Consider the following 27,014-nt stretch of genomic DNA (forward strand, 5'->3'; position numbering starts at 1 on the left):
CATAATAGAAATTTGTCATAGTCTCAACATAGCAACTTATGACACTAGTTCCCTAAACTTTAGGACTTTCAAAGTGGGTGAAAAATAAAATAAATAATTAAATTAGCATGTTTGGACTCTAAGGTTGAGATACCTTAATCCCAACGAAATGGAAGATTATTATCTTAGATACAAAAGAAATTAAATAACCTTGAAATACACAATATTTGTAGAATTAAAAAATTACCATTATGAGCCTTCAATCATTTAACTAAAATGAATATTGAAAAGCAAATTATTAGGCTTATCAAAGACACCTAACTCAACATCTTGACCAACTTGATCTAAATGGAGTTTCGAACTTACATTGATTTATTCATTATGATAGGCCAAGGAATGATAGAATTACCCTAGAATTGCAGGGTTGCTATTCTCTTGACTAAAAGAATGCACTTTTTATTGCCTACAAAATTGCCAGGGTTCTTTGCACATGACAGTGCCAAGCAATGCTCAATGAAGAGGAAATGTTACAATTACACAAGAAGTACAAGATTTTTTTAATGAACAAAAACCATGTACATTTTTAAATGTGGCCTTTACTTCTTATTGTATTTGCTCTTGTTTTCTTGACAATATTGTGGAAGCCCAAATTCCTTGTTCCGAAAGCTGTGTTTTGATCTCCATGGATCATTATGCAGCTTATAGTGTAAAACCTGCTCATGATAGTTTTGAAATAGATAAAACATTATAAGTTCATAACATTTTTCACAATCTCTGAAACCAGGAACGAATCTAGTCATATTGCTAGATTAGTAATTGAAAAAGAAGGTAAAGCAGTTTATAGACCTGTATTAATGTAGAAAACACATCATCCTCTGTAAGCAGTGAAAATTGTACAGCCCAATCATCCAAATGACCATAGGATGCATTTTGTCGTCTAGCTTCCAGCATAAAAGAATCCCGATATAGAAATCTTTGCCAAAGATTATGCACATTGGCCAATTTGAATTCCAAATCTGTTTCATTAATTCCCTGTAGGTACAGAGAACCATATCAGCTAACATGATGGCACTAAATTGCTCGTTTTGACTTCAACCTTGAGCAGTATTTTTGGTGTTAATCTTGCAAAGTTATATAACATTTCACATGGATCAAGATTCAGGTTAAGAAAATGCATACTCTAAGAATTTGAATTAAACTCGCAATATCATCCTCTGCAATACGAACAGCAAAACTATCATAGTTCAGCATATTCTCATATGGTAGTTGTATGCCGTCCTGCAAAAGACCAAACAAACTTAGGGAATGTACTCTTTCACTGTCTTGGCCACCCTCCATTGAAATTCACCTTCTAATTTCAACTAAACACTACTGTTTTACCCTTAACTATCTTATTCCTGAGAATTTACTGGGATTAGAATTATTGAAATGAAATGCAAGAAGGAAGATTGATGGGGTTAAAATATTTAAACAATTCTGCATATAAAGATATATACTTTGTAATTTTAGAAAAATGAATCATTTCAAGCTATGATTGTTGCTGAAGTAATTATTGCAAAGAGATCTGAGCAAAAGATGAAGAAAAAATTGATGTTTGGAACTTATTATGTCACAGGTTGTAGCATTCCAAATCAGAACCATTCTGCATATTAATAACCAAAGTTATTAATTAGAAAAAGATCCAGGTTGAGATGAGAACAAAGATTATTGAGCAAACCTGGATAATTACTGGGATGCATCCATGTAGAATACTGTCCTCCATACGTCCACTCCAGCCATCGCCAGGAAACACACCACAGAAAAGTGAACTACCCAACTCTTCATAGTAATTTGGGCTTCTGTGTGAAACAACAATGACATCTTTTGTACTCTGTCTTCCAAGCTTTCCTTCCTTGTTTGGTTCTGAAGCAAATTCGGCAGCAAGTTTTTGTCTAATACCTAAACTATAACTACACAATATAGAACAATTTAAAATACATGCTTAGTCCCATAAGGATACAATAAAATAGGTCTAGTGGACAACATTGCAACAAAAATTTACATACGTTGGCTCTGGTCTATTATTTTCAAAAGCAGCACCCAGGTTTCCGTTAAAGTAAAAGAGTGTTGGGCGTTCTCCACGTGGTCTACAAGGAACAGCAAAGAGAGGGCTCATGCTAATTTAGTTTCCTAGGTGATAATAGAAGCAAAAGATCTTTCTCAAGATGTTACAATGATATTCACAAATGCAAGAAAATTATCAAGTTCCTGACACAATCCTACCAAAAATAAAATTAGTAATTACCTTGCCCATATCCTTGACTTGATAGCATTTGGATCTGGCTTTTTCCACGCTGGAATTACCAAGTCTTTATCTGGGTCAAAACATGGGTGAGTGCCTCTTCTCTCAACAGGAATTCCATCCCAGTTGTCCCCCCAATAAGCAGTTGTTGAATGATTATACTTTGAATTTGTGTTTCCCCAATGGACCAACATCGTGCTATTCCATATCTCCTTAGGGGCATAGCAAGCACCCTCATCCCAAGCAAAATTCTGGAAGCCATGCATAAAAATATGTAAAAAGATATTGAAACATCTTATCCCCTGCAATGCAGTCTTTATTACAACTTGGAAAGTATGAATTTCTGTTTTTACTGCCATTCATTTTCCCCTATCAATGAATACCAAAGCAGAAAATGCTAGACTGTCAACAGTTTCTGTGTTTCTTACCCAGATATGATCATGTCCAGATGAACGATTCCAAAACGGGTAATGCTCTCTAATATGATCATAGGCCTTTTTGTAGAAATCCAATGTAAAGTAGCTTCTCAATCCCATATGATTCTGAAAAATAATACACTCATTAGCAACAAAATTGTACTTCTAAGTCTATGTAAAAAATATTTCGTATAAAAGCAATGTCATTTGACAAGATTCCCCTGCTATGTGAAGGAGAAAATGTATGCAGATAAATGGATCTCATATAACACTGAAAATTTATGACAATAAGTAAAGGACATATATGATTAAATAGTGAAGTAGAAGATGACCTTTACCATTATTTATTTTACTTGGCCGGGGCCAACTTCTATGCTACACTTTGACTAAACCTTTAGACTTATAACACCAGATGTGATAAGAAAAGCCCCTTTCCTACAACGGAAGCTCTGCTGAAAAAAAGTAAACGACCTTCCTATTTGGAGAATGGTGCTACAGCATGTTTGAAGGTTCCTGATCCTGGGTTTGTGACCAGTCCAAGCTTCCTTAGGAGTCTTCCCCTTAGCAGCCTGAGTGGGAGACCAATTAAGGAGATAGACTGCAATGTATACTGCTTTTGCCCAATATTTCTTAGGAACATTCCTATGTTCCAACATTGACCTAGCCATTTCAGTGATAGTGGGTTGCACATTCTACAATGCTGTTTTGCTGAGGAGTGTAAGGTGTGGTTAACTGGCGTTTGATGCCATGAGTATCACAAAAGTTGGAGAAAGCGGTAGAACAAAACTCCCCCCCATTATCTGACCTAAGAGTGACTATGGAACAGCCAAACTCTTTCTCTACTAAGGGCTTAAACTTCTGAAATATAGTAAACACATCTGAAATCTGTCTAAGAAAGTACACCCACATTTTACGACTAAAATCATTAACCAAAAGCAAGAAATACTAGGAACCAATAACAAAAGGTTTATTCATTGGACCACATACATCAGCATGAACCAACTGCAATATCTTTGAGGCTTGCCATGAGTCACCATCCTTGAATGGTGTCCTATGCTGCTTCCCAGCCTGACAAGCTCCAAACACTCAGTGATTCTAAGTTTGGATCTCAGGTAAGCCAAGAACAAGATCCTCCTGAACAAGCTGAGCAAGGTAATGAATGTTTAGGCAACCAAACCGCTAATGCTAGACTGTTGATAGAAGATGATTTAGCTGCAAAAGCATGTTTGAGAGAATCACCCGTATTTACAAGTCTATATAGATCATGATCGTCGATGCCAATAGCCACAGTAGTGTGAGTCGCACGATCAACAATCGAACACTTGTGTGAATTGAATATCACATCAAGCTGAGGAGAGTGTTGCATAATCTGGCTCACTGAGAGAACATTCAATTCCATTCCAGGAACGAATATGAGATTCCTCCCACCAAACTGTATCCGAACATTGCCCTTGCCAACAACAGTATGCTTTTCACCTCCTCCAAAAATAACTGAATCAGTGAAAGGAGAGAAGTCTATAAGCCAATCGCGTCGATGAGTGAAGTGTCGGGAGGCACCAGAGTCTATGTACCAAGTAGAAGATTTCACATGATTTGCAGGATGCTTCACCATGAAAGTATAAAATGCAGATTCTTTTTGCTCTGAGTGCTCTGCGACATTGGCTTTAGGTTGAGATCCTCCCTGCTTCCGTTGCTCGGAAGCTATCCAATTCCGACAGTACTTTATCAAGTGGCCATATTTGTGACAATAGTTACACTGCACTTTCTTCTTCTTTGAGCTATCCTAAGACTGACTGGGGCCTTTCTGCTGAGATGACTAAGATTTGCCTTTATCCCTGTGAAAGGATTTGGTTGCAAAAGCTTGCTTGATGGAAGACAAAGTGGCACTGCTACCAAACTGTTATTTCCAACGGTCCTACTATAGAAGTTTGGTGCACAACTCTGGAAATTTCAGATCAACATTCGTTGAAGTAATGTTGAGAGTTTCTATGAACTGCTCATAGGATTTAGGTAGACTCTTCAAGGTTATAACTACCATATCCTCTTCCTCTATTTTTCGACCAATTGCTTCCAATTGATCTCAATGTACTTAATCTTTGTCAGATGCTCCTGTAAGGACATACACTCATCCATCATGATAGAAAATAGTTGGTTCTTCAAGAAGAACACACAACTCTTATCTGATGTCTCATGGAGATTCTTCAAAATAGTCCAGATCTCTACAACTGTCTTACTAGATGGCACTTGCAGCCACTGATCATCAGTAACTAAAAGCTTGATAAGCATGACCGCTTCTCGATTGCGATATTGGAAGATGGTCATCATTCGTTGCTTCCATGTGTTATAATTTTTGTCGTTGAATCGTTGATTGCCCTCCAACATGATGTTGGTCAATGACGCCATTTTGCACACTTTTTGAGGCACAGAAAATGAGAATTTAGAAAAGGTGAAAAACTGATATGTTATCCGAGGCATGAATCCCAATGCAAAAACATAGGCAAATCAAGTACAGACTTTGAAAAATACGAAGTACGATTGGCATGAATCTCGAGGTACAATTTTCGGCAAACCCAAAAAAAATTCGACGAAGACCCAAAATCCTTCGTTAAAAAAACCCACAAAGAATCTATAGGTTAAAAATTATTCTGACTAAAAAATCAAAGGATTTTTGAAAAATCCTAATCGGCAAAAGATTAGAACCCTAGGTCAAAATGTAGAGGCAATTTTGTCAAAAACTTTACGAAAATAATAATTTGCATCAAATATCTGAAAAGCCCTAGGTGAAAATAAATGCACAAAAAATTTCGAAACAAAAAGCCGTGAAAAAACTTAGAGAAAAGACAGGTCGCGGAAGTCGTAGAGGCTGCAAAAAAACGAGCACATAGAGCTGTCGGGTGAAGCAGGAGTTTGTGCGAAGAAGAAAAATCGCGATTTTGTTTGTTGCAAAAGCCCTTGGCCACAAAAAATTGCAATTTTTGTTTATTGCAGAAGCCTTTGGCTGCAAAAAATCGCAATTTTCATTTGTTGCAGAAGCCCTTGGCCACAAAAAATCACGGCGTGCGTTTATTAAAAAACGCGAAAATGAACGTGGGAGTCGCGCTGGCAGAAAACATAGAAGTCGTCGCAGAGAAATCAAACCCTCATTGGTAAAAACACGTGCAAAAAAGGCAAAGAAAAGTCATGTCGAACAGGAAAAAAATGTCGTCAGAATAACGCGCATGATTTTAAAAATCACGCAGAAAAACTGCACATAGGTTGCTCGAAAGAATATCGCGGGTTGAATTAAAAAAAAGCGACTCTACAAAAACTCGACGCGATTTTGAAAATATTTTCAGAAAATCCACGATCTGAAAAATTGCCCAAAGAAATTCGCTTTTCAAAAAAAAATTATTGCGAATTAAAAAAAACGATTTTTTTATTATCCGGCTTTGATAGCATATTATGCAAGTAATTGGTAAAATATTGAATGAATTAAATGAATGATGGAAAGATCATTTAAAGAGTTACAAAACGAATGTTTCTAATATGAAACAATTGTAAAATAGAAACTATCTAAGATTTACAATAAATTACATAATTGACAATTAAATAAACAAATAATTAAGATATTATGCTAATAGGTATCTCCAAGAAAGGATGTTGGGAGGCCATCACTGGTTGATGATCTATGGGTAAAGTCATTGTTTTCTTCTTTGTAGATGGATGAGCTCTTAGTTTTGCACTCTCAGGATCAACTTTTATACCCTCCTTGGAAACAATGTGACCAAGAAGTTTTCCCTCTGTCACCCCAAAAACTGACTTCTTGGGATTAAGAGAGATGCCATGCTTGCGACATCTTTCAAGTACATCTTGTAGATGAAAAAGATGATTCTCACGATCTTTAGAAAAAACAGTAAGATCATCAAGATATACTACAATATACCTTCCAACAATACCACGGAAAGCCAAGTCCATAGCTCGCTGGAAAGTAGCTCCTGCATTGATCAACCCAAAAGGCATTCTTCGGTATGCAAATGTACCCCATGGAGTGGTGAATGCGGTCTTGTGTTGATCAGGTTCACTAACCTCAATCTGATTGTATCCCGAAAATCCATCTAGCATAGATAGCATCTCGGAACCTGTCACCGTTTGCAAGACTTGATCCATGATTGGCAATGGATAATTGTCTTTGAGTGATAGCTGATTAAGATTTCTAAAATCCACACAGATACGTATTTCTCCATTCTTCTTATGCACCGGTACTATATTCGCCAACCATGTTGAATGATGGATGGGAAAGATAATCCGAGCATCAAGCATCTTTTGAACTTCAGAAAGAATGGTACCTGAAATCTTCGGATTATATTGGCGTTGCTTATGTCTGAAAGGTTCTGCGCCAAGCTTGAGAGGAATGTCATGTTGCACTTCTTTGGGTTGGAAGGACTTTAGATCATCATATGAGTACGCCAAGACATCATGGTATTGGCGCAAAAGCTGAATAAACTGATCTCTCTCATCTGAAGTGCAGTTATTGCCAATATTGAAAAACTTTGGATCTCTGTCAGATCCAATATTATATTTCTCATATCCCATAGGAGAATCAGTACTCTCTTGTTGACGTCTCTTGATATAACGATCATGTTGATCGAAAAGTTTTTCAAGAGAAACCAACCCCTTGGGAATTTTATTTCCTTTCAGCTGAAGGATATTTTCATCAGATTCAGATGATGAATCAGGTACCGAATCTGATGACAAAGAAGAAGGAGAATTACTTCCTTCAAAATACAGGTTATTGAAACCATCCTCAGTTTGCAAGAAATTATTGATCTGCTTATCATCATTGAAGATCTGCCAATGATCCCAATTATCTGGCACACTCGGTCTGCAGATTATCTCAATAATATATTTATCTTGACCAAAGTCAAGATGAGGGATTAAGGAAGTAGCTGAAACAGCAAGAGAATCTGCTCTATCATTGTATTCACGAGGAACAACTGAGATATTGAAAGAATCGAAGTCTTCAATATTCTCCCACACCAAATTGCGGTAGTGCTTGAGTCTGTCATTCTTAGTTTGATATATGTTTCTCACTTGACAAACAATTAATTCTGCATCACCTTGGGCATGAAGGTTTCTGATTCCTCTTTTCAATGCAACACTCATCCCTAACAAAAGCGACTCATATTCAGCCGTATTGTTAGTATTAGCAAATTGCAACTTGAAAGAGTAAGGGAAGATCTCTCCCTTGGGAGATATAAGAACTACACCAGCTCCGGATCCATTCGTAGCACAGCTGCCATCAAATTCAAGAGTCCATACATCATTTGAACTGTTGTTTTCATTGGAACGATTAGAGCCGCCTTCATCTGAGATGAGCGCATTGTGAAAAGAAAAGTTGTCATCTTCTTCCATAGGAGAGGATGAACTTTCCTCTTGAATAGACGAAGAATGGAGCTCTTCTTGTTGAGGTGATGATATACTTTCATCAACAAATGAAGATGTGGCTTCTTCAACCATAACATATGAACTGGATGACCCATCTTCTGATGCTTGGTCCTGGTTAGTATCAACAAACTCTTCATTTGCTGAAAGCAGTGAAATATCAAAGCTGCTAGAAGGATAATCTTCAGCAAATTCTGAAATTTCATCAACATGGAGGTAATAATTCCCAAAACCCGAAGATTCAAAAAGAATCTGAGCATGAGGGTCATTGGACTTGACAACCGTGTACTTGGTTTCTCTTTCAGGAATTAACTTCTGCACAACACCTTTGACAGGTATTCTTGCTTCTGTCATATCCATGTTGAGTTCACCTCCAACATCTTTACAAAAATTACGGCCAAGTAACATTCCGTATGATGCAGGAACGTCAGCCACCAAGACAGTCATCTTTATTTTATTATCCGGGAAAGCAACAAATGCAAATTGCGCATCCTTGATTTGCCCAATAAGGGGCACTTGCTTGTTCTCCATGGAATAACAATGACCAAAAGTTTTGGTCAAGGTCAGCCCCAAAGCTTGAGCAACTTTCGCAGGCATGACATTATCAGAAGCACCAGAATCCAAGACACAATTGCTTAATTGAAAACCATTGATCAACAAGGAAATGTAAAAAGGTTCTATCTTTCCCTGGGTGGTAGATGGAATGGTTACCAAATGATTGGGCAACTTCTTGGGTTCTTGTGGGATAGTGTTTTCAAGTATAGGACGAGTCTCCTTGCTTTTAACAAAATCAGCTAATCTATCAAATTGATCAGGATTAGCTTGCAAATACTCAACTTCGGACATTTGAATCTTAGTCTTCCTAGCATGGTCAATAATATCAAAGGCTTGAAATGAACCAACTGGAAAAGGATTAACATTGTCCGGGAATGTTTTGGAGTTGGGCATACTAGGCTTGGGATCAACAGATGAAGCAAGAGGAGGACTTCTGTTACTTACTTGGTTTTTCGCTGCATCCTTTGGAATATAAGGCAGCGGTGTTCCTCTTTGAGTAATAACAACAGGTGGTTGTAAATCACTTGCGATCTTTGCAGCTTCTTCTTGCTGGGCCAACCGGGTCTGGGATCTTCTCGTTACAGCAAATGCTTGGCTATGAGCCCTATTGGTAGCAACAGAGTCATCATAGTGCATGTAACGTATAGCAGAGTCGCCAGTCACTTCTTCTTCTTCTTGTTGAGGAAGAGCAACTTCATCGAACTGATAATCAAAATAAGAAGACTCATTTTGATCAGTCTCATAATAGCCAACTGCTGCCTTTGAAGGAGGTGGCTCAAGTGCAAGTCTCTCCGGAGGGGGAGGCAACTTGGGTTGATTTTTGGCAGCATAACTGGCAGCAGTATTAGGATATGTCCTTCTTGGGATATCCTTGTACGGTGCGGGGTAGGAATTCTGAGACACTTGCTTCTTTAAAGCAAGAAGTTCATTTGCCAATTTCTGTACCATTGGATCGGTAGAACCAAAAAATGAACCATCCATATGCGAACCTCCTTTGGACCGATTAGAATCCTTCTTGATCTTACCAGCTAAGATCAAATCGTCCTCAATTTCAGTAGCCATTGATTGAACAACTTCTAAATCAGCAGGAGATGCTCGTCTTAAGAAGAAACTGACCTTGGGCAATTGAGTGTTGATGAAAAAACACTTGAGGTTTTCAGGAGTAGGCTTAGAATTAACAGGAATTCTATTTGCTAATTTGTTAAATTTAGCAATGAATTCACGCATGCCTTTATGCGTATCCTTCTTCATTTGTGTCAACTGGGCCAACAAGGCATGTTCATCTTCTGCAGGCTTGAAACGTTCCTCGAACTTGTCTCTCAACGAGTTCCATGAGACGATTGAACCAGCAGTAAGATTGAAAAACCAGTCTGCTGCAATACCTTGAAGAGTCTCTATAAACAAACGAACAGCAACATCTTGATGTTCAACCCCAAGAACACCACATGCCATATAAAAAGACTTGACAAGTTCATCTGGGTGTTGCTTTCCATCGCCATAAAATTTGGGAAGATTTTTGCGTGAACCTTGTGGAAGCGGATGAAGAGGCAGGGTTAATGCCAAAGGACCAAAAGCTACTCCCCATGGACCGGGAGGAGGAAGTGGAGGTGGATTAGCCATATTAGGTAGTGAAGGTATTAGTGGTTTGAAAAAGAAGGAAGAATTTTCACTTGGGATGGATTTCTTCTTCCTTGAAGGAGGATAACTTGTGGTTCGTGAAAGGGAAGATGTACTAGTGAGCAAAAAGGATCTAGCTCTTTCAGCAACAGATATTTCTTCTGAAAGTTCACCTTTCTTCCGACGAACGTAAACACGCGAACTTTCCAGCTTAAAGAAATGAAAGAATTTCCAAGCTTTTCTTCCAAAAACAGCAGGACACTAGTCTTCAAACAAAAGCGTAAGGCTTCCGAATGCGTCTGTGTCCCCAGCAGAGTCGCCAAAAAACTGTTGGTTGAAAATTTTGTACACTTGGGGGAAATATACAAAATTGTGGTTTCAACCACAGCACACGAGTAAAAACTCTCCTAATTAAGGGAAGGCTCCCCCTATCTAACTAAAACTGAAATAAAAACAGGATGGGACAGCAGTCTTCCTTCTTTCTTCAAGAAAGACAATATCCTTTTCTCTTCACAGAAAAGGATAGCGATTGAATAACAGCAGTAACCACTTTCAAGTGAAATAAAAGAAAGGAAATGAAGTTTCCTAAAAGCGCAAAGACTTCCGTCACTTCCTTCGGGACGGGACAACAATATCAAGCTCAAAGACTTGACTATTGGAAGTCCTATCTACCCTTTGCTATATTAAATTTTACAACGAATAAAAGATAACAGCTCAACGACTGAAATAATCTATTCTTTTAACACAAAGACAAGAACTAATGCAAGCTCAAAGACTTGCTGCTATTTTTTATCAAACAGTAATTTTTCCTCAAGAATAGACGCAAGCTCAAAGACTTGCTGCTCTTTCAAGAGGGTTTCCTATTTTAATTAATCTTCTCTACTTGCAGCTCAAAGACTTCAAATCAGATTGGACTAAGCTCCTTTAGAAACACTTTGCATAGAAGAAATAAAAAGATTCAAACTCAAACATGTAGTTCAAAGACTCAAAACTTGAGTAATCCTTCTTTATTATTCTTCAAAACCTTCAATTCACATACATAAGCTCAAAGACTTCTTGCTGTAAATTTGGCAGAGTTTTTGCTTACTTTTCAAAAAGATATATTTACAATGGACCTCTCAAGTATTTATAGAAGAGGAGCCTTGAGAAAAAGGTGGGAGGATCCTAACTAACTTGAGAGATTCTCTCAACCACCAAGACTCCTTCAATAAATAACTGAGACTTCATTAATTAACTAAGAGTTACTCTAACTAACTAGGACTTATTCCAACTACAGTCCTAATCGGACATAACTTGTAGTTGCCTTACATGTAATTACAAAAGTACAAGTAATGTGTAACTTGTATTTTACAAAAATTACTTTTACATGTAACTTGTCAAAACGAAATTACAACTAAAGATTACAAAAGAGAGAAAATTCAACTAAGTGTTGAAAAACACTTAAGTTGCCTTTTGTGAAGACATGAATCCTTGAAATTTCCTAATGCTCACTTGTAGTTCCTCGGGATTCGGTTCATGGGTGTTCTTAGCAACAACCATAGTCTTCACAATAGTGTCGTGACAACGGACGAGGGCAGAATTGTCTTTATCCAGGATAGACTGGATCTCATGCAGAAAGGCTTGGTGTTTCATCAATGCTTGAATTGAAGATGCCGAGAATTGTTCACTCCTCCATTCATTATGAATCCTCATCTGTAAATCAGCAAGAACTTCTTCTTCTGGAATCAGCTCTCCATCCTGACTTACTATATTGCAAGAGGCCCTTTCAGAATGTGAGACAATACCTTAATAGACTTCATCCCGGAATCTCCTTGCATCACTGATCTCCTCAATGAGGGATTTAAGAACAAGGGTTTTGTTTTCCATAAGTTCCTCAAATTCCAAGTACATGACCCTGGAAGAAATGATGGCGTGATCCTGCAGGATATTGAGCTGTTGTTGGGGCATGGTACGCCAGATTGCCAGACTTTTCTCAACACTTTCCAGATTCTTTTTGAAAGTGTTAGAAGTCTGATCCAATTTCTCCTCAATGGTTTCCAGCTTAGACATTATTTGAAAAATGTCTTTTATCACTTGCACGCATTGATCATGAAGCTGATCAACCCAGGAATCCAGTGCTTGTACTTTCTGAGCAGCTCTTTCCACTCCACGAATCGATTCTTGGGAACCAGAAGAACCTATAGAGTTACTCCCTTCAGCAGTAGGTTTTGTGATTTTATGGATGGCTGCCATGAGCTGTCGGTTTTCTTCTTCTAGCTTGTTCTTCTTTGCAAGAAGGTCGTCACATCTTTGCACTAGTGAAGCAACAGAAAACTGAGCATCATGTTTAATGACCTCATGTGTTTGCTTGCCCAATTCTACCTTTGTAACCTTATAATCAGCAGCTGACATTTCATCAAGTGGTTTATCTGCAATAGGTTCCACAATTTCAGCTACTTTCATCTTGTTGCTATCAACAGTTACCCTAGAAATAGTCTTTGCCTTCTTAGCAACTTTGGATCTGGACTGTTTGAGTTGCTGGTAGTCAAAGGCATCAGGTGAGATCTCTTGCTTCTTTCTTTTTGGGGTGAAAGAACTAAGCCATGGAGGCAAAGTCATCAACTCACTTCCTGTAGCACCTATAGGCAAAGGAGAAGCAATTTCTGTTTGAATAGCGACCACGTTTTGCTCAGTTACCAACGGACATGAAGATTGCCTCATGAATTCTTCAAAACCAGAAGTGGAAGTATCAATTTCTGATAATTGAATGCAAGTGGGAATATCTTCAGGAACTTTCAACACACTTTCTCGTTGTTGATCAGGAGAAGGCTCGTATGCCGAAATGGGAACTGCATTCTAAGGAGACTCGTCAATGAGCAAATTAGGAGAAGAAAGAGGCGTCTCAATGGAAATTGGAGGAATGACCTCGTGAGGCGTGTCTAGAACTGGAGACTTAGGCGCATCATCAGATTGCTGCCCCTCTTCTGGATTATCCAGATCGATCACCTGAACATGGAACCGTGATTTCTCCTTCCCACGAGTAGTTGTCTCTTCAGGAGGAAGCACTACTGCACGACTAACTCGTAACTTGATCCTTGTGCTTGAAGATGAAGCACCCTCCTTATTATCAATCTGAATCTCAGACTTCTGTCAAAGAGGCCCTGTAGAATCATCTTCTTTACCAACCTTGATTTTGATAAGTCTAACAGCATTACTTTTCAGCCATGCGTTAGTGTTGGCCAAGATAGGCTGAAATCTGTCAAGAATGGAGACGCACTCTTTGTGTGACCATTAGATCAAAGGAAGTGGAGCTTCCTCAACCCTCCGTGAAGTGTATTCAGGATCAAGTATATGCCCGTCATCGATCATCCCTTGTGGGATATCTGCCAAGTTCAAGTCAACAATTTGCTCAACAGTGAGCCTGTAGTAATCCATCTTCAGAACTTCGACTTCCGTGCAGAGATCTACCCAGATGTCTTCAATGCGATGAACATGCACAAAGGATTTCTTGATCTTCTCCTTCATACCTCTATAATCAAAATCAGCTCTAGGTTTGAACCTCTTAAGCTTGATTTCCTGCAATTCAACCTCCATGGCCTTAGCCTTCACAGATGTGACAAGGGAGTATCGACCAATTTTCAATGGATTTGTACTGGAGATCCCCATTCCAACCTTGTGTCTAGCAGACTGAAGAGTATGAACAGCCATAATCTGTCTTCCCAACTCCATAAGAATTATCTTATCGGTTGGGTATCTTGGAAGCATGTATGGCTGTCCATCATAGCACCCAATCCTCATGTAGGTGAAGGTGGGAAATTGCAGGAATAAACACCCATACTCAGACACCTTGACCCATGCCTCATCTGATACTCTTTTATTTCTAAGATCCATGTCAAACTGACACATAAAATATCCAAAGAATGCATCTTGGACTCTTCTGAAATGCAGTCTGCTAGGTTTCAAAGGCAACTGGTCATAATATTCCCAAACTGGTATAAGCGAGCGATCACCCTTGGTAGAAAGACCTGGAAAGTGTCTAAGTGATGCTGCTAAATATACCAAATAAGAATTCATGAAGAAGGTCATAGTGGTAGGAACCGCTGCAAGTTGTTCGCACAAAGCATCGCTGATGATTTCACCCCATGAAATGTGATGCGACTGCCGTATGAACATGATGAATTGATACATCCATGGCTCAAAGACATTAGAGTGCTCAAGGCCTAACATTCTGCTGAGAAGAGTGATGGTGTCTCCTATCTCCCACTTGAAATCACAACGGTACAACTTTGCCCATCTTGAGAAGGAAGGACGTGGCTCTTGAATCCACCTATTGATGTGACGCTTGCAATCTTTTTCTCTTTTCACATAATACTCTGCTGCACTTTCTTTGGTGATTTCCATATAAACAGGTGCAGGAGGTATCTTGAAGACCTTCTCGATTGTATCCGCATCAAGACGAATTATGGCTTCACCATCATCATTTTTTATGACTCTTGAGTCTTTGTCAAAATGATGGGCGCATGCAAGAACAAACTCAGGTTCTAGGGCAGCCACTGGGAAAGAAGACGCATGATGAATATGGCTGTCCAACAGCCGCTGCAAGTTGTTATCCTGTGGATCTTCTACCCTGTGAATGAATTCTGCCATATCAACGTGCCCTATTTCTGTGTCCCTGATACGATCCAATGGAGAGGATACCTGGGAAGTAACCTGATTCTGGTATTTATCATATTTGTATTTCATTTTCTTTGGAGTTGGCGATGCCGGCAAATCTGACATTGATTGTGAACCTGGAATGCTGTGATGAAGACTTAAAAGAGTTAAGGCCACATCATAATCAGCTGCAAATATCATTCTTTCTTTTTCAAATGGGAAAAACTTTGATCTCTGAATTTCACGGTTTTGTGAGAGGAAGAGGGGAGATATATAGAAATGGGAAAATCTTGACTTTGACCAATTTCGGATCTTGGGAGAATTTTCGCAAGTATACAAGTTGGAAAGTACAAACATGCAATCGGGGTTTTAAAACCCGAATACAAGTACACTTGTAAATTCGAAAATGGAGAAATGGACGAAAAATGGGATTTTGACTTGCGGGAAATGATGGAAATGGAAAGTACGGATATGGGGAACGCGAATGAATAGAAACAGGAATATCCGGGAAAGTCATTTTCATGAAAATGGGAAGATCTTTTCAACATGTAATCCGGTATTTAAAACCCGAATTTGCAAGGGAGGGGTATTTCACACTTTTCAAGTTTGGAATTTTAACCAAAAATGATTAAATTCCTTAACCGTAGGGGAAAAACAAGAATTTCCAGCGAACTTGTAATCGAGATTAAAAATCCCGAATACAAGCTAAGATGGAATTTTGAGAAGAATAATACAATTTAACAATTGCATTTCAAAGGGAAGATTTCTTTCATGAAAACCAATTTTTAGGGGAAGAACAACACATGCCAAAAATGCAACAAATAACGAAAGATGAAAACAAGAAAATAATAAAAAGAAGAGAAGAAAGGAAGAACATACCTTTATTAGAAATGCAAAATGCTTCTCCAACAATACAATACTTCTTGAGATGAAGAAGCAAAACCGGACTATCAAACCCTTATCACGTTTTTGTGAAAATGCCCCCAAATATGGCAAAACGTGATACCAAGCAAGAGCAAAATGTCATGTGAAATGTTTGAATGCTTCTTAAATCTCAACGCCTTGATGCTTCAAGCTGAAACGATCCATGTTCTAGAAGATGCGTGGCATTTTATACTTCTAAAACGCAGCCATGATGATTCACGTTAGGGAAAAAACGTGGCTCTTGTTGCATAATGGATATGGCATCATTAAATGACTCGAAACCTATCCCATACTCCACGCCTAGGTGAGAGAGGGCAAAACGCCTTAGGAGATTGCAAGATGTTAAAGATTCAACCTTTCAAAACGTGGCATTAATGATTCACGTTAGGAAAAACGTGGTTGCTGATTTAGGGTAAAAAAACAACAAATGTATCCTCCAAATGGCGTGAGAGATGTCCAACAATGCATGAAGATAGGACGCAAACCCAAAACGCCTCCTTCATCCAACGATTTCTCCACAAATTTCGCCTTGAAAAGGTCAAAAATCGTTTTTCTCTTGCATTTCGGGTTTTTGGGAGCCAAAGGCAAGTTCGATTTGTTCAAAAAGAAGCAAATCGGGTTTTGGATAGAAAACAACAAGTTCGATTTTCACTTTTTCCTTTTTCATGCTAAAATCGGGTTTTAAAAGACAAATGACAAGTTCAATTTCTCACTTTTTCACTCATTAAGCCAAAATCGGGTTTTTTTGGACAAATGACAAGTTTAAAATTGTCAAAAATGCACTTTTATGTCAAAATCGGGTTTTAGATGACAAACTGCAAGTTTAAAAATACTTGTAAGGGGGAAATAAAATCCCTACAACAAGTAAAAAACACTTGCACATATGTAATGGGGATTTAAAATCCCTATTACATGCGAAAACCATTAAAGTAGGGGTTTTTTGAACAAACTGCAAGTTTACTTGCAGTTGAGCCAAAAAACCCCTATTTTAACTAAAAATGACCAAAAAACAATAAAAAGATAAAAACATTAAAGGGGAAACTTAAAATAAATTACAAGTGACATATTTAGAACAAAAGTGCACATGTAATTGATCAAAAATTCCCCTACAAAGACCATAACAATGAATATCATTAAAACTTGCAGTTTGAAGAAAATTCTCCACCTGCAGTCTGGGTTTTAAAACCCGAAATTGAAGGAAAGGCATAGCAAACGAACCCAGAATTGGACGAAATTCGAAACGTAGTTCGAGAATGGACTGAGGATCAAGCCAGTCCAAAGATTAGTCGAATTTCTGCCTCGGGAAGCGTGCCATAGAGTAAAAATTTCAATTTTTTCATAAAAATTTCACTGTAGTGGTCCTTCATTTTTGAAAACAAAAATGAGGACAACAAAATAAACATCTTTTTCATTGAAATTATGGTGGAATGTGTTGTTTCTTCTACAATTGCATGGTTTCTTGTTGGATCTTCATGTTAGATAATAATAATTAGATGAATGAAAGAACTTTGTGCATGATTAATGGTGAAACTCTAATCCATACCACTAGCAATTTGTTGATTGCAAATTCGACTTGTGTGGTCAACTGGAATACTTGAACGAGCTTAGCTTCAATTGTTATTCAATCATCGATATGCATTCAATTAATAGTGTCTATGCTTGATAATGATTTGAAAATCATCTAATTTCCCTAAAAGATCACACTAAGCTTTGTGGAGTTGTTGCTTGGCATGTCAAAGCAAGGCTTAGTCGAGTTTCACCAAACATCATCCATCGTCCTTGCATTCTTAGACTCCTTGGAACTCTATCTCTTTTGCTCTTTTTAATTCTCCAAGCAAGTAGTTAGAACCTAAGGTCCAGCAATTCAAGCATTCAATTATTCAACGTAAGTCCCCTTGGATTACCAGCAATCACATCAACCATTGAGCTTATCCACAAGTTGTGACCTAAAATTAGGAACCTTGGAGTCTTCCAATGATCACATAGTTTAGCATTTGGGAATATTTTGCTCAAGAGAGGATAAGATACTTTTCAGTATTTTATTCTGTGTTTGATTATGACTAAAAAACACATCAACATGGCCCTTCACACATTTTAATATCTTTCCCAAGAGGGCCACAAAAGTGAAGTTTCAATCGATAACATGAGCTTCTATAATTGGTTTTACAATAATTACAATTCCAAAAATATTCCCCACCTCTTGGAAGTTGTTCAAGCATTCTAGTATGATTCCATAAAGGAGATCCTTTATCAATTTTAAATTTTTGGTTTGGACCCCCATCAACTGAAATCAAACTAGTTGCTATTCTTTGCTTTTATAAGAAATTACACAATTTTAAATTAGAAAATTTTTTAAAAAATGCAAGCTTACACTATGTAATGTCCCCTTCTCATTGATGTCTTTTTAGTGGTCCATTAGCCTATTCCTAAGACCTGTAGGCTATGTGGAATGAAGAATGAGGGTCAAGCATTGATGAGGCGAGAACTTACTATTTTTAGCAAGTCAGGGGTTGGCCATTTTGGTGATACTGTCCTACTGAGCTCTCCATGCTCTGTCACTGGGTGCGAAGATCATGCTTTTCAGAGCAGTAGTTCATGACTTACTATTTTTAGTAAGTGGCAGTATGGTATATTTATATTTTTGGTAATGGACAGCATCCTAATCCTACAGCAATTCAGTGGTCTTCCTTGCTCAGCTTCATCCTGGTTTTGGCAACAATCAGTATTGGAGACATCATTGATATAATTAAATATTATTTCCTTATCCTAAGGTTTAATATTTAATTAGTTTGATTATTTTTACTACTGATTAATGACTATGGAAATTGTGCATAATGTCTCCTAAGTGCTAGGTGAATTATTATGTCTAGAAAGGGACGCCAATTTTATATTGGGAGATATTATTTTATTCACCAAAATATTTGCTAAGTCAAAATCGTGGTCTTATGCTTACTTGGTGTGATTCTTGACTTATGGTTTGGGCGCCATCCTTGGGTCCACTTGGTAAATGAAATGCAAATGGGAAAGTGGAATTTGGGTGCATATGTGAGCATTTGCATTTGGATTTGGTGGTGTTTGAGGTTATAAATAAGAGCCTTGGGCTCCCATTCTGGTTATCTTTTGAAATTGCATCGTTATGCTACCAGATTGGTGATTGAAAAATCTGAGCTTCGAAGTGTGGCTTCCTAGCTAAGTCTCAGTTTCGTACTTGCAAGATGGTACCTAGCTGTGTCCTTGTATTTCCAGTGTTGTTGGTGAGTGAGTTGCAGATTGTGAAGTGTTTTGTGTGGGATTGGAGTGTTTTCTGGTTGATGGTCGCGAAGCTGCTGAAACTATATTTTGCTCATACCTCTTGGCCAGGTGATTCCATCATTCTGGGTACCGGCTCATCCATCTTTCCTACCACTGGCAATGCATCTTGTAAGTTTTTAGCACCTTATGTTGAGTGTGGAATTTTATAATGCAAATTGAAATTCCCTGGTTAGGCGTTGGGTTTAGTGAGTGCATTGGGATGCATGCAAAATAAATATGAGTGTTTTGATAGCTTTCCTTGGGTTTGTTTTCATTGTGGCTGGTGTAGCATTGGTTTAGAACTGATTTGGGGTGAATTGGGTGAGTAATGAGAGAGTTATGAGTGTTTTAGTGAATCCATAGGCTGCTGGTTTTGCATTTCCAGCCTACAGATTTTGATGTTAGCAGAAATTTCATGCTTATTATTTGGATGTTCAGCATTACTCTACTTCTCTCACTATCTTGATTATTATAAGGTTAAGTAGTAGTACTACTAACCAATTCTGGCTTGTAAACTCTCATCCTGCTAAAAAGTGGAAGACACTGACTTGCCGCCTATTTCAATTGAGCTATAATTCAATCCTCCCACTACATAAGCGGTCGAGTGATGATTGATTGTAATGGCCCTCCCGCTGCATAAGCGGTTGAGTTGAGTTTGTTTGTAATTTCAGTCCTCCCACTGAAATATCGTAGTCGAGTGATTTGCATCTTTGTGTGTTTCTCTTGGCTGGTTCACTGCCAAGTTTCTTGCTTTCCCGTTGGATAAGTGGAAGGGGTTGGCTTGTCGCCTGGTATTGTATTTCACTTCATCTTTCAGCAGATTTGAGATCTAAGGATCCCCTAATCACCGTATGCTCTCACCTTCCCATATTGGGCACTTGGTGGTCAAAAAGTGGAAGGGTTGCAATTTCCAGCAAGTATTGAGTTTATGTTTTCTAACCTTAACGGATTATCTATTGGTTGATGTTTATTATTGGTCCAAAAAACAAAAAACAAATATCTGGGATATTACACACTATGTACAAGCCAATGAAAGTATAAAAAAATATTATTACAAATAGTAGAACTTGTTTCTCTTTTTCTAAAAAATTAAAACAAAAAAAAAAGGAAAAATTCTATAAAAACTTAAAAATAGTTTTCAAAATCTTGAAAAAGTTCGTTAAAAGACTAGAGAATAGAGTTAATGCTTACCTTAGATGATTGAATCTTGGTTATGCAAGCTCTCGTCCTTCCTCAAGCACTCTACCATCGATCTCCTTAAAAAATAACCAGTTGCCCTTCAAAATGCTAAAATGAGAAAAAGAGATAATGAAGTCACAAAATGAGCAAATGAGAGTGAAATGTTGCTTTAGGGGTCAGATTAGGATTTAGAAGCAAAAAAAAAAAATTTATAAAAATGTTTTCCAAATCAAAAAAGTCACTTTTAAGTGACCCACGTGTTGGGACTGTGGGTTTGCCCAAGTGTGCCCAGGGTACTATTAAAATAATAATGTAATGTTTCTATAATGGTCATCTTAGTTTTATTCATTTAGGTAGTTTCTATGTTCTTAGTTCGTTTCTATCTTTATTTGTAATTTCTCTATTTAAGGAGATCGAATCTCCTTTATAATATATTGATTGTCAATTATCATTTCATGGTATTAAAGTGAGGAAAAAATTCTTGATAGATTCTTTAAAAAAATTGTGATTACCTAGAATTTTTTCTAGAAGTTTTTTGAATTTTTTTTTTTTTTTCGAAAAAACGTGTTTTTTTTCTAAAATTGTGGAGATAATTTTAGAAGTTTTTTTCGATTTAAAAAGAAAAATTCAAAGTGATCTTTGAAATCACGAACGTGACTAGTTTGAAGATATTTTGTCTAAAGAATTGTGTTTTTCGTTGAGTTTTTCGAGGGTTTTATCCTTTGGAATTTGCAAACTATTTTTTGTGTTGGGTTTTCAAAAAACACAGGTTTATTTGAGATCACATTGGGCCGTGAAGGACATTTGAGATCACATTGGGCCGTGAAGGACATTTGAGATCGCATGACCTCTGCAGTTTTTTTTCCAAACGATTTTCTAACAAACAGTCAAAGTTTTTTGGTGTGGAAATTGTGTTTTCCTCTTAGCAAATCATGTGACAATTTATTCTAGGTTGCTAAGGGTTTTCTTGGTATCCGCAACTTGTCTGCTATCCACATTTTTTTCATGTCTTGTTTTTTGAAGTGCATGCAACATTTTTTCTCTTCCACAAGCTGCACATGGTTTTTCTAAGCACAAATGGGTTTTTGTCTACAAAATCGCCATTTTTTTCCGCGACATCAAAGGTTTTCGACATGTTTTTCCCTTGGGATTTGTTTCTTACTCAACGAGAGTTTGTTTCTGTTTTTTCCACAATGGAAGTTGTTGCAGACACAAATTGTGTGAGATTTCAGACATTTTTCTAGTTGTTTTTCCCCTATTGATTCTGAGTCTTCTGTGACGGGTCTATGTTTGTTTCTAATTGGTGTCCTTACATGATTTTTCCAGAAGAATCCTGAGTTTTTGTTCAAGGGTTTCCTGTAATATTCATGACCTAGGGTTTCTTTTTCAGATCTAGGTATTTTTTGCAGAAATTTTTTCTTTATTTTTTGACAAAATGGTGGGTTTTATTTTTGATTGAATTTTGCAATAAAATCAGGAGTTTTTATTTTTGGGCCGTTTACCTTGAAATTTGTGTCATCTGCTTGCTAAAGGTTCTTTTTGTAGCACGATGTCTATTATTCTATCAAGCTAAGTCAAGAGGGTTTTGCATGATTTCTTCCTAAAAATCATGGTCATGGATTTTTACCATTTTTTCACAAAATCGTGTGTGATCTCAGCATTGTATCAAAGGTTTGACAATTTTTTTCTACAATAATCATGGTTTCTTGCAGCTTGTTTGGGTCACACCAATGGTTTCTAGGGCAAACGGTGTTCTTCTACAAAAGTTGTTGATAGTTCTTTGGACAAAATCATGTTCTTTCAGAACTATGAAGTTTTTTAAGAAGTTGATCTTAATTTTCGTGTCTTTGGACAACGGGAGGGATGGCTTCATTACCCAACATCATGTCGGAAGGCAATGGTGGTAAACTTGGTCATGTCCAAATATTTTGCAGAAAGCAGTTGGCTGATCAGAAGTCCAACTAGGGAGGGTCTCATTAGGCTCATGTTGCAGAGCATTTTGAAGAGTCGGCCTTTTATGCATTCGTGGCAAATGACCTACAAATTATATCAAGTCTTTTGTTGGGTAGTTAGGAGAATGACCATTAAGGGAGGGTATTAAAACAAAAATGTAATGTTTCTATAATGGTCATCTTAGTTTTAGTCACTTGAGTAGTTTCTATTTTCTTAGTTTGATTCTCTTTTAGAAACTTTTTGTTTGTAATTTCTCTATTTAAGGAGATTGAATCTCCTTTATAATATATTGATTATCAATTATCATTTCAAGTATGCCCCAAGTGCCCTGGGTGTGCATCCACGACACACCTAGGGCCCTTCAGGCATACCCTAGGTGCACCCAAGCGAACTCGGTTCAAGTACCTGCACCTAATGCCACAAACACTATAACATAGAGCAAATGTCGTTAATGATTTCATAAGACACTCATTTAATACTTCAAAGGATGCCTTGTTCATACAACACCAGATTGAAGTCATCAAGGTATAGAGGACATTAGACATTCCATATTTTTAATGCAAAGTTAAAATATTTGATATATAATAAAAAAATATGCTTTATGGCATAAGGAAAGACAATGAGCTTGAAGACAAGATATGAAAATAAATTGCAACAACCTTGTCAATTTAACACATTAATTCTTAAATCACTCTAGAAAGTGTCATTCATTTCCATTAATTCGTCTAAACGCATTGGTGACATTAAAATACTTTAATCCTGCTGACAACAACCCAGAAAGCCAACACCAACTGCACTACAAGAGAGCCTGAAAATGGGGACATTACACTAGTTGTTTGGGTTCTTTTTCTTTTTCTTTCTCAACACTTAAATTTTGTACCTACCAGCTATATCTTATACATTTTCTGATCATACCCATGTCATCTTCACCACTACCACAAATCTCATTCTATTAATATGAGAGGGAAACTAGGTTCAGATTTTAAATGATACTAAAGGAGAAGCTCACTCCTTGTAGGACAAGGAATGTGCCTAGTTATTATTCAAGTGTTTGAATTGATTATCCTGTAGGGTTAGTAAGAAGAACCAATATAATAATGTAAAGAAGATACAACTTTGGAACGCATCAAGGGTAGATAAATGAAGTTTTTGTTTGATAAGGTTGACATAATATGAAATTTTCATATGGGTACAAGTTACCATAATATCAAACATAAAAAACTCCTAGCAAAGAAAACCTTTGGGCTCTATTAGGTAGTAAATGATTTGAAAACTAGCTTGCTAGTGGATCACTTACTAATGAAAATAAATATCTATATATCATTTTTTCATTATTATAGACTTCCCAATGACAACTCTTCAATTAGGGTTTGAATAATGCTTGGAAATGGAATTTTTTTTCTCAGTATCTTGATGTAGAGCCTGCAACCGGGTTAGTACCACGAGATAAATAAACATATAAACCAATATTGAACAAATAGAATTCAGATTTACTATTGTAACATCTAAGATGTACATATGGAATTCCCTTTAAAGTTCTATCCAACCAACTCATCATCATTAGGGAGCACCAGTTGGGAGAGACCATACAAAGCGCCTCGATCCATTCCACCCAGCCTAGGAGCACGGAATGACAACCTCCATTCTTGCCTCCCAGCTGCACTTGGGGTGTCTCTACTGGCATGGCTTCCTAGCTTCTTGCAATCCTTCGTGTGTACCATGTCTCCACTCCAAAATGAGATAGCCCAATGGATAGGAATTCCTTAAGGGAATTGTCATATGTATTGCATATATACAGGCAAAGATATGGCAAAGATGTTAATATCTACATACAATCAGCAAGAAGATTATATCTAACATTTAATAATGCATAATTATTAGGCCATATACATATATACACATGTCATACCCCACACGTGGGTTGCTGACTTAGTATGTTGCAGTCTAAAATGGTAATCTTAATCTGCTTGAATGCTAAGTACTTTCCAATCTCTTTTTGATTGATGCTCAGTACTCTAAAAATATCCAGTTCTTCGATTGCTTATATTTTCTTATCCCATCCCCTTCTTGGGTGCTTGGAATGGATACTTATATCTTCCTATTGATGGTGAGAAGTCCTGACTCCTCATGCGGTTACATCAGCTCGTAAGAGGGACAACCCCTTCTTGTTTGACGGTTGTTGTTCATAACTAATTACTGGCTTGGATCACTTAACTTATTGAACCACCTCTCAACATTAATTCAAATCATACCTAGCAATATTCTAATACTCATTTCAATGTGAGCAGATATAATATTTCAGCATGCAAAGGTATTCCGAGTCGAGGGAGTTCATTGTGTATAACTCTGCCGTTTCTAGACGGTCTATAGTGCACCATCTATTATTGAGGCTTAACTCTTTATTGCCAAAATTGACAAATAAGCCACGTCATAATAGAGGATTGGCAAATAGATATTCATTGTAGATGCTAGTCTATAGTGCCACCTCATATTAGAGTCATTGGCAACTGATATTCTCATTATATCCTTGAGCATGGTTCTATATTGAAGAGGTGATGATTTCAATTGTTGGCATGAAAGAATTGGGATTATGAAGTTTTCCTAGTTCTATCAAATATTGTGATTCCAAGCTTATTCGTGGATATCATTGTATTGGCACCTTAATAAACTCAGAAAATCCTTAGCACGATGAATGACTTATTATTTTGGAGGAATCGAATTATATTTGTTGATGAGTGATTCTTTATGAAGATTGGTGGAACTAAGTGTGTAGCAAGATCGGGATTCCTTGTGTTAGCCTCTGCACATTTTTGTTGACTGAATTTTGACAAAATCCAAATTGGCATTGTTGCTTGTCATTTGTGTTGTTAACACATTAATGTGTTGGATACTCTATTCTACCGACTCGATCAATATTCTTGACTCACCCAACAGGTCCAAAATAGACAAGCCAATCGAAGTTGTGAAATAATTAGCTAGTGGAAAGGAAGAAGTGCTTCCTAATATCTAAGACTCGGGTGGGGGCATGACATGATTGGGGACATGACAATGATCGTGAAGGGAAGTGTTGTGCTGTACACACTCCCCATCTCCGACAAGGACCCCCTCTCCTTTTTTTCACCCTATTAGCATGAGAGGAATTAAGCCAATAAGAAGAAGAAGGGAGGAAAGACTTAAATCCTAAGGTCTTTCCAAGTATCTAGTTTCAAGCCTTCAAATGTGGTGTTTTGACCCCAAGTTGGGATTGGCTCTTAATCTTGAAGTCCTTCCTTAGACCGAACTTCTAGCTAACCATCCTGAAGTTCGGTGTTAACTTCGAAAATGAGATTTGGCATTATACCTAAAATTATTCCTCGCACCGAGTTTCAATCCAAGTTTTCCTTGGCACTCTCTAAAGTTCGGTTTCGACATGCAAAATCGGAATAAGCTTTTAATCCCAAACTTCTTCCCAATGCCGAAATTGGGGCCGAGTTTCACCCTTCACTCACCAGAGTCAATGGTAGCAATTAAATTCAGATCAGGTGTTATTCCTAAACACCTTCCTAATGTCAAAGTTGAGACCAAGTTTGCAAATTGGTCTTAAGAGGCTGCCAAGGGCCGAGTTGTTATAAGTGCTTCTTACTACGGAGTCTCTAAAAATTTCAAAGGCCGAAGTTTGAGGTGTCGACGAAATTTTTTAAGCACAATGAGACTATGTGATCTTAACATCTTTGACGAAGTATCGGCCATATGTGATGGAGGCCCATAGACATGAAATTTTCTTCAATACTAATAAGTAACGAATGGATCAGTGGGGGCAATCCACAAGTCCAGGTCAATTATCAAAATAAATGGGAATAAAGATGAATCGAGTTCGATCAAGATCAATGCAGGAAGTCTGGTAAGAAGTGAAGCGAGTGTAACATGTGCCGACAAGTGCAAGAAGGATCCAAGACTACGAGCCGAGATCAACTCATGAGGAATTCAGCCAAATCCAAAAGCAAAATGAAGTCAAATTGCACTAACACGGACAAATACTCAATGTGGGGAGTGGATCCGTTTAAAAGAAAGGTGAATGCTCACAAACCTGAAAGAGCCAATTGATAGCAACGATATATTCAGCCAAGTATAAAGATGGAGATGGAATGCAATGACATAATTCGGAGAAGTGCTTTGGAAAAGGGCGAAAATCCAAATTTAATTACGTGCTGAAATTAATGCCAAATTTCCTGACCATGCTCATCACCGAGTTCCATAATATTTTTAAATATTGAGTTTTTGATCAAGCTCGATAAAGCTAGATTAAAAGAAGAATCATTATAAAGCTTGTTTGAGGTAAAAAAATGATAGGAGATAAATTCGGGAGCTGGACGATTGCGGAAGCAATAGGAATGCGAAAGAACACAGATAAAGGCAATGAGAAATAAAGTAATGATTTCCGAGTGCTTGGAATGTTTAACGTGAGCCAATACTTTGATATCTAGAACAAAGCAGGCAAGGCGATTTATGGCTCATTTTGGGAAAAGAAGACAACACTTAAGTTTTCAAAGTGGTCGAAGGCCAAAATCTTAAAATCAAAAGCCAACTCGTGGGCCTGTGATACCAAATGCAATAATCAATGTTTTGTGTTGTTTGGAACTCGTACATTGAATAGCCATTATAATTCAATAATTGAGAACTTGAGGCTAAATTGAGTCATATCAAATTCACCTATATGCATAATGATTAACCTGGGAGGAGACTAAATGTCAAAATCTAAAATAGAGATCCATCGCAAAAAGTTTTCC

The 27,014-nt window shown here is 37.5% G+C and overlaps 1 protein-coding gene across 2 annotated transcripts in view; it reads right to left on the reverse strand.

Annotated features, from left to right (window-relative positions):
* Window positions 1-256: 256 nt before the first annotated feature.
* The window catches only part of LOC131060391 (uncharacterized), a 104,111-nt gene continuing 77,353 nt past the window's right edge, over window positions 257-27,014 (reverse strand). Inside the window, exons 8-14 of one of the 2 annotated variants that reach the window (XM_057993607.2) lie at window positions 2,689-2,802; window positions 2,264-2,511; window positions 2,025-2,105; window positions 1,697-1,928; window positions 1,159-1,257; window positions 826-1,011; window positions 257-692 (exon numbers count right to left, since the gene is read on the reverse strand). In XM_057993607.2, the coding sequence (XP_057849590.2) occupies window positions 576-692; window positions 826-1,011; window positions 1,159-1,257; window positions 1,697-1,928; window positions 2,025-2,105; window positions 2,264-2,511; window positions 2,689-2,802 (1,077 nt within the window). In that variant the 3' untranslated portion in view covers window positions 257-575. The remainder of the gene's footprint in view (window positions 693-825; window positions 1,012-1,158; window positions 1,258-1,696; window positions 1,929-2,024; window positions 2,106-2,263; window positions 2,512-2,688; window positions 2,803-27,014) is intronic. The other variant, XM_057993608.2, reaches the window with a different exon arrangement.

Source organism: Cryptomeria japonica, chromosome 4 (genome assembly GCF_030272615.1).
Source record: "Cryptomeria japonica chromosome 4, Sugi_1.0, whole genome shotgun sequence".
In the NCBI taxonomy this organism is placed as follows: domain Eukaryota; kingdom Viridiplantae; phylum Streptophyta; class Pinopsida; order Cupressales; family Cupressaceae; genus Cryptomeria; species Cryptomeria japonica.